Raw genomic sequence first — 13,060 nt, forward strand, 5'->3', positions numbered from 1 at the left:
CATGGATGGCCAGCCCTGCTTGCGAGCTCCGAGTCGCAGCGGTCTGAAGTGGTTCTACACCTCGTGCCTGTTGGTCTGGCTATACTTATAAAGTTAAAAATAACTCATTTTATTGGAGACATGAATAAATGAAGCTGCTGCAAAAAGTGCACGGTAATTTTGGAAAAGTTGAGTTTTATTTAATTCGGCATAATAAAATGTGCAATTTGTGCACAATGAAAAGGTTTATAACGCAAATGTAAATTTGCATTCTGTGGGCAGGATTGTATTTATTTTTCACCGGTGCAATACGCTAGTCCTGAACTCGCATCTTTCTCCAATCTTGGATCTCTCCGATCCTGTCCACGAGACCCACTTCCTGCTCCCTCGACCCTATTCCCACTAAACTGCTGACCATCCAACTTGCCTTCCTGACTCCCATGTTAGCTGATATTGTTAACGATTCTGTCTCCTCAGGTACTGTCCCCCTCTCCTTCAAATCTGCCGTTACCACCCCTCTCTTCAAAAAATCAACCCTTGACCCATCCGCTTTGCAAACCACTACCGCATCTCCAACCTACCTTTCCTTTCCAAAGTCCTTGAACATGTTGTCGCCTCCCAAACCCATCTTTCCCACAACTCCATGTTTGAATCCCTCCAATCAGGTTTCTGTCCCCGCCACAATACCGAAACAGCTCTTATCAAAGTCACAAATGACATCCTATATGACTGTGACAAAGGTAAACTATCCCTCCTCATCCTTCTCGACCTGTCTGCAGCCTTTGACACGATTGATCACTCCATCCTCCTTCAACGCCTCTCCGCCATTGTCCAGCTGGGTGGGACTGCACTCGCCTGGTTCCACTCCTATCTATCTAATGTAGCCAGAGAATCACCTACAATGGCTTCTTTTCCCGCCCCCTCATCGTTACCTCTGGGGTCCTTCAAGGATCTATCTTTGGTCCCCTCCTATTTCTCATCTACATGCTGCCCCTCGGCAACATCATCTGAAAACACAGCGTCAGTTTCCACATGTAGGCTGACGACACCCAGCTCTACCTCATCAGCACTTCTCTCGACCTCTCCACTGTCTCTCAATTATCAGACTGCTTGTCCAACATCCAGTACTGCATGAGCAGAAATTATATATTGGAAAGACTGAAGCCATTGTCTTTGGTCCCTTCCACAAATTTGGTTCCCAAGCCACCAACTCCATCCCTCTCCCTATCATCTATCTGAAGCTGAACCTGACTGCTCACCTAGGTGTTATATTTGACCCTGAAATGAGCTTCCGACCACATATCTGCACCATAACTAAGACCACCTATTTACATCTCCATAATATTGCCCATCTCCGCTCCTGCCTCAGCTCATCTGCTGCTGAAACCCTCATCCATGCCTTTGTTACCTCTAGACTTGACTATTCCTAGCTGGCTTCCCACGTTCTACCCTACGTAAACTTGAAGTCATCCAAAATTCGGCTGCCCATGCCCTAATTCGCACCAAGTCCCATTCACCGATCACCCCTGTGCTCACTGACTTACATTGGCACCCGGTTAAGCAATGCCTCAATTTTAAAATTTTCATCCTTGTTTTCAAATCCCTCCATGGCCTCCCCATCCCTATTTCTGTTATCTCCTCCAGCCCCACAAACTCTCCATCCCCCAACTCCCAGGTATCTGTGCTTCTCTAATTCTGGCCTCTTGAGTAGTGGCTATCAAGGGAAATCAGGGATAGTATTAAAGCCAAGGAAGTGGCATACAAATTGGCCAGAAATAGCAGCGAACCCGGAGACTGGGAGAAATTTAGAACTCAGCAGAGGAGGACAAAGGGTTTGATTAGGGCAGGGAAAATGGAGTACGAGAAGAAGCTTGCAGGGAACATTAAGACGGATTGCAAAAGTTTCTATAGATATGTAAAGAGAAAAAGGTTAGTAAAGACAAACGTAGGTCCCCTGCAGTCAGAATCAGGGGAAGTCATAATGGGGAACAAAGAAATGGCGGACCAATTGAACAAGTACTTTGGTTCGGTATTCACTAAGGAGGACACTAACAACCTTCCGGATATAAAAGGGGTCAGAAGGTCTAGTAAAGAGGAGGAACTGAGGGAAATCCTTATTAGTCGGGAAATTGTGTTGTGGAAATTGATGGGATTGAAGGCCGATAAATCCCCAGGGCCTGATGGACTGCATCCCAGAGTACTTAAGGAGGTGGCCTTGGAAATAGCGGATGCATTGACAGTCATTTTCCAACATTCCATTGACTCTGGATCAGTTCCTATCGAGTGGAGGGTAGCCAATATAACCCCACTTTTTAAAAAAGGAGGGAGAGAAAAACAGGGAATTATAGACCGGTCAGCCTAACATCGGTAGTGGGTAAGATAATGGAATCAATTATTAAGGATGTCATAGCAGCGCATTTGGAAAGAGGTGACATGATAGGTCCAAGTCAGCATGGATTTGTGAAAGGGAAATCATGCTTGACAAATCTTCTGGAATTTTTTGAGGATGTTTCCAGTAGAGTGGACAAGGGAGAACCAATTCATGTGGTATATTTGGACTTTCAGAAGGCTTTCGACAAGGTCCCACACAAGAGATTAATGTGCAAAGTTAAAGCACATGGGATTGGGGGTAGTGTGCTGATATGGATTGACAACTGGTTGTCAGACAGGAAGCAAAGATTAGGAATAAATGAGTACTTTTCAGAATGGCAGGCAGTGACTAGTGGGGTACCGCAAGGTTCTGTGCTGGGGCCCCAGCTGTTTACATTGTACATTAATGATTTAGACGAGGGGATTAAATGTAGTATCTCCAAATTTGCGGATGACACTAAGTTAGGTGGCAGTGTGAGCTGCGAGGAGGATGCTATGAGGCTGCAGAGTGACTTGGATAGGTTAGGTGAGTGGGCAAATGCATGGCAGATGAAGTATAATGTGGATAAATGTGAGGTTATCCACTTTGGTGGTAAAAACAGAGACACAGACTATTATCTGAATGGTGACAGATTAAGAAAAGGGGAGGTGCAACGAGACCTGGGTGTCATGGTACATCAGTCATTGAAGGTTGGCATGCAGGTACAGCAGGCGGTTAAGAAAGCAAATGGCATGTTGGCCTTCATAGCGAGGGGATTTGAGTGCAGGGGCAGGGAGGTGTTGCTCCAGTTGTACAGGGTCTTGGTGAGGCCACACCTGGAGTATTGTGTACAGTTTTGGTCTCCTAACCTGAGGAAGGACATTCTTGCTATTGAGGGAGTGCAGCGAAGGTTCACCAGACTGATTCCCGGGATGGCGGGACTGACATATCAAGAAAGACTGGATCAACTGGGCTTGTATTCACTGGAGTTCGGAAGAATGAGAGGGGACCTCATAGAAACGTTTAAAATTCTGATGGGTTTAGACAGGTTAGATGCAGGAAGAATGTTCCCAATGTTGGGGAAGTCCAGAACCAGGGGTCACAGTCTAAGGATAAGGGGGAAGCCATTTAGGACCGAGATGAGGAGAAACTTCTTCACCCAGAGAGTGGTGAACCTGTGCAATTCTCTACCACAGAAAGTTGTTGAGGCCAATTCACTAAATATATTCAAAAAGGAGTTAGATGTAGTCCTTACTACTAGGGGGATCAAGGGGTATGGCAAGAAAGCAGGAATGGGGTACTGAAGTTGCATGTTCAGCCATGAACTCATTGAATGGCGGTGCAGGCTAGAAGGGCCGAATGGCCTACTCCTGCACCTATTTTCTATGTTTCTATGTTTCTATCCCTGGTTTTAATCGCTCAACCATTGGTGGCCATGCCATCAGCTACCTCGACCCTAAGCTCTCCGCCTCACTACCTCTCTTTCCTCTTTTAAGTCGCTACCTAAAAGCTATCTCTTTGATCGAGCTTTTGGTTATCTGCCCTCATTTCTCCTTATGCTCGGTGTCGACTTTTTTTTTAGAACACTCCAGTGAAGTACCCTGGGACATTTTACTACGTTAAAGGCGCTATATAAATACAAGTTGTTGTTGTTTATGCGGACACCATTAGATTGTCACTAATAGCACTGTCTATACAACCGTGCTCGTAATATAACATGTTATGAAATATTAAAGTATTATCAATTATGATTAATTTGGAAGTGTGAAATATAAAATTAAACAATACTTGCACTCTGATAGCATTGATTGAGACGCTGGCGTTTAAGTTATGCCGACATGAGTGAGTTTTTTGGAAGCGCTAGTTTAAGGTAATCAAAGTATGGCAATTTCATACAAAAGCAAAATACTGCAGATGCTGGAAATCTAATACAAACGGAAAATGCTGGAACATCGACCTGAAACGTTAACTCAGTTTCTCTCTCCACAGATGCTGCCTGACCTGCTATTTCCAGCATTTTCTGTTTTATTGGCAACTTCCCAGTAATATTTCGGCGAACCAACCCTGATCTCTAGTGCCTGAGCTATCAGGCGCTAAAATCGTGATTTATGTGATTTTAGCAATTAAGTGTCAGGAGTGAGGACTGCATACTGTATTTATGATAAAACTATAAATTTGGAATAGAAAATGTATCCAAGCACAAAACGTGCATTACCACAGATTTAAGAACGTTTTAAATATATATATATTTTTCAAAAGAGATTATGAAAACAGCCTATAAGCGCGGAAATATCCCGCAAATCTTGGGATTTGACATATCTGTCTATAAAGAAAAATAATTCAGCATAATTTTAAAGGAGAATGTAGGACTTTGGGGAATCTCAAAGCCACGCAAAACAGATCAGTCGAATTGGTTGCGCAGAATGATAATCTCACCGCCGGTCAAATGGAGCAATGTAACATGTAAGCACAGGGCAGGAGCTGCAGTCGGGGTTGTGTGGCCTTTATTCTCTGAACAGCTGGATGCAGCACACGTGGCTTGTGGTTTCCGGGTATCTGCAGAAGCTCGTCGAGTGGGACCTGCTCCTGAGAAATTTGCGGATTGTCGTCATTTGATTTGCGCCTCGTCTTTCTGAAGTTACCGTCCTAATTTGTTTTAATGGATGTGGCGAACGTGTCGAGGCTTGCGGTATGAGAGGCGATGGTCGGAGAGAGGGCTTTGACTGCGTGCCTGGAGATCTGTCGGCCTCTCTCGGCCGCCTGTGTCACAGCAGCGGCTGCAGTGCTGTGCTTCGTCCACAGATACTCGGTGAAGGGCGGCGAGAGTGAGCCGGGAGGCGGCATGGCAGAGTCAAAGTCTCGCTGCCACCCCAGGTGAACCTCTAACCTTCAGCTCCTTTTACTGACCCGATCTCTATATTGTGGCAGTGCCGATGGCACCAATTCTCACCCCGAATGCCGCTTTTAAATTTCAGAAATTATCTCATTCTCGCCTTTTTTAGCCTCATAAAATTTGTAGTCATCGAATACTGGTTAGTAACATAAACCGGGGATAAAAAAGATGTTTTTAAAAAAGTACTTCAAAACTGAATTCTTAATTACTAAACACATTCTCTTTGATGGGTTTATTTTTACAATAGCAACTGTTGTTCCAAACCTGTTTAAATATTTGTTTTATACTGTGCAGCCCCAGCTTTGGCTGCTTAATCCCAGTGAAGGTTTTGACACCGCGTGCAACCTTTTGGGAGGAGTTTCAACAAAGGAGCTGCCTGTACCTCAGGCTTTCCCTGAGCAAGCTGACCAGCAGCCACGCCGATCCGACCACCGCACTGTCCCGAGGAATCATTAAAGAAAGTTTGTTTCTAAAATCGGGACAATTTAAAATTCAAGTCGGACTTTGTGTGTTCCTTAAACTGATCGATTCCTTCTCATTTTCACTGGTTTTGTTGGAAGGGCTGCAGCCAGTCGTTAGTGTACAACTTTCCTGCAAATAGAGGTGGTGCAGAGTCGGAAGGGCGGGGAGTTAGCAATCCCTGGAGAGGCTGGGACGGCGAGTGATGGCATGTATCCAAACTCCTAGCTTTTAGAGACAGTGTTGTGTACTTGTATTTCAATGTTCTCCATTAGCTCTAAAGCGGTGGTTGTGAAAGGCATTATATAAATGCAAGTCTTTCTCTCTGTTCACTGTAATTGGATTTGGTGCGAACCACCTTTAAATCCAACGCAATCAGCAATAATAGTGTCGTTGAAAATAAAGTTTAAAAAAAAGTTACCGGCAAATTTCTCCTTATTAATTCTTCAATTGTGCCCATCGCGATTTTCGCTGGGAATTTACGACCCAATGTCAAACTTTGCATAAGCCTGACCTATTACATATGGAAACTCAACAAGCTAAGCAGTTTTTAAAAAAGGAAACTTTATTCTTAGTCTTGTTTCCCAACTAATCTGGGTGCAGTTCTTAAAATGTCAAACCGGAGCTGCAGAATCGGATAAGCTTAAAGAAAAGGGTTTGGTTGCTGCTGTTGTAAAGCGACGAGAGCGAGCCTGGAATGCAAATTTACAGCGAGTGGTTTTGGGGGGGGGGGGGGGGGTCGATGTATGTTGCTGTTTATATCACTGGGGGTCGTTGGATGCAGAAAGATCTCCCTTTGTGCCTCTGACAAAAGTACTTTGGAGTAATTTGATTCAAGCGCTGAATGGTTGGTGTGCAGGGGAATAAGGCGATCACGTGTTGAAGCGGGGTTGAGGCTGACATCAGAGCTCCGGCTTTGCTCCTGTGTCACATCATCCGCGGGCGGGAACAACAAGGGCCAAAATATACAGTAAGTGGATCAAGTGGGAGACTGTGGCGCTGCCCCCTCGACCCGCTCCAGCACATAACACCTCGCTCTCATTCAGCAAGGTCCACAATGTTTTCCCTTTCTTTTCCGTGCTCTGCCTTCGCTTCTCTGCTGCTCTTGGAGCTAACAGCTCTTTTTTCTCTAGATGCAACGACGTAAGCTGAGCAACTATTCCTAGCTGTTGCGGCGAACTTTAATGTTTATTATTATTATTATTGATCGGCTTCCGCGAGAATTAACCGGGTATATTTTTTTTAAATACAGGGGAGTAATATCATACGAGTGTTTTTTTACCAATTGGAAAGTTTGTGTGTTATTTTTATAGCTTCACGTTAATGGCACCAACGTTATATACAGCGTGGAGTGGTGGACTCCCACAGGACGCTGCTTTAGGAGGGATCCTGTCTGGCTTGAAGATCTACTCGACAGTGAATACTGGTCCTTAGCCTAGTTCAGTGTTACATTCGCACTACTGGCAAATTCAAGGGCGTTCTTTTATTAGTTTGCATTTCTGTTGAAGCAATCTCTCTGAAATTGCCCAGTTGATCAAGCGACTCTTGATCGCTCATCATCCAGGCTGTTGTTTTTTTTAAATCCGAGTTGCTAAGCAAGATTTCCGCAATGCCATTTAAAGTGCAGTTATTGGTCGCCGAGTAGTATTGCTGGAATGTGATTCGTAGCTGCCAGACCGAGTTATACTACCGACTGCGTTAGTTGCAGGTCCCACTGAGGTGCTTGGACCCATGGGGCAAAGGCCAGGGGGCTAATTTGTAACATTAGAAGAACTTGGGTAGGAGTGTTTTCTACTAGAAAAAGAGTCAAAAGTGAATTTATAAAATCCCAGACGGTCAAGTGGATCTCCTGGGCACTGGCTTCATTTATACCACATCCGGTGCAAGGTACAAGCTTCAAAGTGTTGTTAGATGGAAGGAAGTTTCCTCATCATTTGACCTTATTGCACCAGTTAGATTGAGATCTGACTTTAACTTTGGAATTATACTGCCATTTGACATCAATCCGCATCTGAAATTACATATAGACCTCAAAGTGGTAATCGTTATTTGGATAATATAATTAGAGAAATGTGAAGCTGGGATTTTGTATTTTGCAGACATTTTAATATATGTTTATTGAAGTTTTAGGAACCTTGAACTGCATTCTTAGTAATTATAATGTATCTACTTTTTCTACTAGAAAAAGAGTCAAAAGTGAATTTATAAAATCCCAGATGGTCAAGTGGATCGCTTTTGCACTGGCTTTATAATGTATCTACTTTTTCAGATTGCACTATAGAGCTGAAGGAAACATGGATGTGAAGCTTGAAGAACAGGTTCCTATTGCCAGCAATCATTATCCTAAGGAAGCCGTGAAGAAACGATCGGGAACTGTGAGCCGAGACTCGAGAGGGAGCACTTCATCCCGCTCCTCCAGGAAAAGCTTCAGATTGGATTACCGTCTGGAAGAGGACGTAACAAAATCCAAGAAAGGCAAAGATGGAAGATTTGTCAATCCCTGGCCAACTTGGAGTGCCCCTGCTTTCACCAGTGTGCTGAAGTTTGCTGTGATGGAGAAGGACCACACTAACATCCCAAGTTCCAAAGCGGTGAGTGGTTTGACCAAATCTAAGCTCGTAGGTTTTTCAACTGTTAGATTTATTAATCGCTTGATTTTAAAAAATTGTATTATTTGCATTGTATCCTCCAAAAATGATCATTTGAAACAATTAGGTTCAGCATTATAAAGCAGCACTTCGGTAATATGCATAATACATAATTCATGCCTGCTTATTAAATATTATTATTTCGAGGAGTGAGTTACAATCCTCATGAGTGAAAATGTTGAAAGGAATCTAGTTTTATATGGTAGACTGGTGGCCCTGTTTGTTGGAGTTCTAATCCTTAGTGCCAGAGAGCGAGAGGTGGGGCTGGTTTGATCCACCTGCTCTGCACAGCTCCTAGTCTGGGTTAGTAGACAGAAGATAATTCAAAGTTCAGTGGTTGGCTGATACCCTGTACCAAGCTGAGTTTTACAACCCTGCAGATCATAGGAGGAAATGAAGACTGAGAGAGGTAGAGAGTTCCAGTTTTTAATTTGGTGGAAAAAATTGATTAATAGTCGGCAACAGAGCAATGAGTTTTGCTTTCAACAGAGCAAAAAGAAAGACTGACTTACATTTATATAGTGCCTTTCATGACCACAGGACGTCCCAAAGTGCTTTACAGCCAAGAAACTAATTTTTGAACTGTAGTCACTGCTGTAATGTAGGAAACGTGGCAGCCAATTTGCACACCGCAAGCTCCCACAAACATTTGTATAGTGCTTTTCACAACCACCAGACGTCTCAAAATGCTTTACAAACAATTAAATACTTTTGAAGCAGTGTGATAATGACCAAATAATCTGTTAGTGATGTTGATTGAGAGATAAATATTGGCCAGGACATCATCATCACAGGCAGTCCCTCGAAATCGAGGAAGACTTGCTTCCACTCTAAAAGTGAGTTCTTAGGTAACTGAACAGACCAATACAGGAATTACAGTCTCTGTCACAGGTGGGACAGACAGTCGTTGAAGGAAAAGGTGGGTGGGACTGGTTTGCCGCACGCTCCTTCCGCTGCTGCACTTGATTTCTGCATGCTCTTGGCGATGAGACTCGAGGCGATGAGCGCCCTCCTGGATGCACTTCCTCCACTAGGGCGGTGTTTGGCCAGGGACTCCCAGGTGTCGGTGGGGATGTTGCATTTTATCAAGGAGGCTTTGAGGGTGTCCTTGAAACGTTTCCTCTACCCACCTTGAGCTCGCTTGCTATGTAGGAGTTCCAAGTAGAGCACTTGCTTTGGGAGTCTTGTGTCAGGCATGCGAACAGTGTGGCCCGCCCAGCAGAGCTGGTTGAGTATGGTCAGTGCTTTGATGCTGGGGATGTTGGCCTGATCAAGGACGTTATGTCCTCGACCAGGCCAGGACACCAGAGATAACTGCTGGTCTTCTTCAAAATAGTGCCACAGGATCTTTTATGTCCACCTGAGAGGGCTTGGTTTAATGTCTCATCCAAAAGACGGCACCTCCGACAGTGCAACACACCCTCAGTAGTGCATTGGAGTGTCAGCCTAGATTTTTCTGCTCCAGTCTCTGGAGTGGGACTTGAACCCACAACCTTCTGACTGGGAGGCAAGGGTGCTACCCACTGAGTCACGGCTGGCAGTGTTTCTGGCTGGTTTCAAACCAGGGACCTTCTGCACTTAAAGCAAAGGTGATCACCACTACACTACAGAAGCATGCCCAGACGTAGGGAGAAGGAACCATGCATATGTTAATGTATTAGGGCTTAGAAGGAAAAGAGAATATAGTTCAGAGCAGCAATAACCATATCAGTATAGATAACAAAGAAAAAAAAAACAAGAATGCTAGTTATGGAGGAAACAGGCTGCAGGCTAGAATGAGAAGAGCATCACCGATAACTCTGCTGGTCTTCTTCAAAATAGTGCCACAGGATGTTTTACGTCCACCTGATCCGTAATCAGATCTGCATTACTCTACAGATTTCTTGTTCAGTAAGTGAATAGCTGTGAAACTGAGTGACCTCTTTAAAAAAAAAAAAAAAAAAAATGTTTATTTGTAATATTTTCCATCTCAAACCTACAATGTGTAAATTCATTTATTTGGATTGGTGGTTTACTGAAAGTTAAACTACCCTTTGAGATCATGCTACATACAGTGACTCATGCTGATTTGCAGGTCAATGTCAAGTTGCCGTTTATTTTTGGCCAGAATAGTTTAAACCAGGAATAAGAAATGAGCATTTCCTCAGTGAACATGATTAGCTGTATTTATGTCTTGCGCTGAACCGTTGCTGCTTGAGGCACTGCACACCACCCGTACCAGTGAAACATGATTCTTTCATTTCATTGTTCAGGTCAAAGGTTCAAAGGCGAAGTTTATGCTTGTCACTGGGTTCAACTGACTGGAAGATGTTGTTTGTTAAAGGGCGTGCCACGGAATTTCTTTTTTAATTAAGAAACCCAGGTGAAGGGTCTGGGCTCACAATGCAGGATACCACCTACTGTAGAAGAGAGGATGAAGTCATTCAAGAAGTAGTGATTAGGTGATTCCGTGCTCAGATTTTAAAAGTTTGTAGATTCTAAGGAGAACGGAAGATTGAAAAAGATAAAGAATGACATAGTTTTGAGATCTTGGGAAAGAATGAGTTAGAGCAGAAGACACCATGATGAGTCTGTATTTCAACACAAGAAGGGAGAAGTATGGAAGAGAAATGTGTACAACAGTGTATTTACAGTTTATAAGGAGTAAGAGAGGAAAGTTTAGAGGAACAATGGACAGAGTATAGATAAAATAGAGATATACAAAAAAGGTTATAGAAGAGAGGTTGGAGGCTAGAAGTGAGTGTCATCTATCAGTTGATAAGCTCTCTCTTGTGTTTTGTGTGGAGTGCAGGATAAGTCTTAGAAGAGCCACCTCAGATAAAGGAATTATAATCAAGTTTTGGATGGACCTGGGCTTTATAAAGTTCAGAGACGCTGAGATGTTACATCAAAAAGGAAACTAAGTTTATTGGAGGCAGCTTTATCAATGGAAGTGATATGAGAGTTTCATTTGAGGTTAGAGAAGACTGAGCGGGTAATAATCCTGCACAATCTAGCAGCCTTAGAGACCTCTTATACATGATATATATAAACACAGAGTGCTGAACCGGCATAAACACTTGGAAATTACATGGTCATACAAAAAAAACACCAATTTTAGTACAGTATAATTAACTGTACACTGGGTCCAGTACAAAACCATATTCAATTGAAAAATATACCCTTGTGTGTTTCATGTAGAATTATTTTCTAGTGTAAAAACAGCTGTAAACGCTAAAGTAATTTAAAACAGCAATCGCAAGAACTAGTCCACTAGTTTGAAATAATAGGGTTTAGGTGCTTTATAGCTACTTGTCCGTGCCTTCAGCCAACTAGGCTGTAATCGCTAGCATTCTCTCCCCAAACCTCTTCACCTCACCATCTCTCTGCTTAAGACCCTGCTTAAAACCCACCTCTTTGACCAAACATTTGGTCACCTGTCCTAATGTCTCCTTCTTTGGCATGGTGGCACATTTTGTCTTGATAACTCCAGTGAAGCACCTTGAGATGTTTTACTATGTTAAAGGCGCTGTATAAGAACATAAGAAATAGGAGCAGGAGTAGGCCATACGTCCCCTCGAGCCTGCTCCGCCATTTAATATGATCATGGCTGATCCGATCATGGACTCGGGTCCACTTCCCTACCCGCTCAGTTCCGCTCCCCATAACCCCTTATTCCCTTATCGTTTAAGAAACTGTCTATTTCTGTCTTAAATTTATTCAATGCCCCAGCTTCCACAGCTCTCGGAGTCAACGAATTCCACAGATCCACAACCCTCTGAGAGAAGAAATTTCTCCTCATCTCCGTTTTAAATGGGTGGCCCCTTATTCTAAGATCATGCCCTCTAGTTCTAGTATTCCCTATCAGTGGAAACATTCTCTCTGCATCCACCTTGTCAAGCCCCCTCATAATCTTATACGTTTCGATAAGATTATCTCTCATTCTTCTGACTTCCAATGAGTAGAGGCCCAACCTACTCAACCTTTCCTCATAAGTCAAGCCCCTCATCCCCGGAATCAACCTAGTGAACCTTCTCTGAACTGCCTCCACTGCAAGTATATTCTTTCGTAAATATGGAAACCAAAACTGCACGCAGTATTCCAGGTGTGGCCTCACCAATACCCTGTATAACTGTAGTGAGACTTTCCTGCTTTTATATTCCATATAATGCAAGTTGTTAACAATTTTATTTTAACACCGTACTGCTGCATGTCAGTAGAAGAAATAAAGGCCAAAGAAAATTAAATATGACCATCAAAGGAAACTTTCCTAAAAAAATATAAAACTTCTCTCGCCTTTGGCTAAGCAAATAGGTGTTTTGGAATTGTTTGTTGTGTATCAATGTGATATAACTATTCATAGTATAGAGTGTACAAAGTGTAGAGCGCATAGTACACTGGTGGTGAGTGAGCTTTACTTGGTGAGTGGGGCTGACCTCTGTACCAGTACTAGCCACTCCCCTAGCCAAATTATTCCAGTATAGCTATGACACTGGCATCTGCTCGACAATGTGAAAAATTGCCCAACTACGCTCAGCCCTCAAACAACAGGAAAAATCTAGCCTGGCTGATTACCGCCCTATCAGCGTCCTCCCAATCAGCAAAGTGATGGAAGCAGACATCAGCAGTGCCAGCAAGCAAAACCCACTCACCAGTAATCTGTTCACTGATGTTCAGTTTGAGTTTTGCCAGAAAACTTGGCTCCCAACTTCCTTACAGCCTTGATCCAAGCATGGTTGCAAGAGCAGAATG

The 13,060-nt window shown here is 43.4% G+C and overlaps 1 protein-coding gene across 7 annotated transcripts in view; it reads left to right on the forward strand.

Annotated features, from left to right (window-relative positions):
- Positions 1–8: 8 nt before the first annotated feature.
- napepld (N-acyl phosphatidylethanolamine phospholipase D) overlaps positions 9–13,060 on the forward strand; it is a 56,110-nt gene continuing 43,058 nt past the window's right edge. The window contains exons 1-2 of one of the 7 annotated variants that reach the window (XM_070897334.1): positions 9–167; positions 7,951–8,272. In XM_070897334.1, coding sequence (XP_070753435.1) covers positions 7,976–8,272 — 297 coding nt within the window. In that variant the 5' untranslated portion in view covers positions 9–167; positions 7,951–7,975. Of the gene's footprint in view, positions 168–4,876; positions 5,204–6,604; positions 6,652–6,695; positions 6,825–7,399; positions 7,460–7,487; positions 7,569–7,950; positions 8,273–13,060 lie in introns of those variants that run through there. The other 6 variants (XM_070897333.1, XM_070897329.1, XM_070897331.1 and 3 more) reach the window with 6 other exon arrangements.

The sequence above is a fragment of the Pristiophorus japonicus genome, chromosome 13 (assembly GCF_044704955.1).
Source record: "Pristiophorus japonicus isolate sPriJap1 chromosome 13, sPriJap1.hap1, whole genome shotgun sequence".
Classification (NCBI taxonomy): domain Eukaryota; kingdom Metazoa; phylum Chordata; class Chondrichthyes; family Pristiophoridae; genus Pristiophorus; species Pristiophorus japonicus.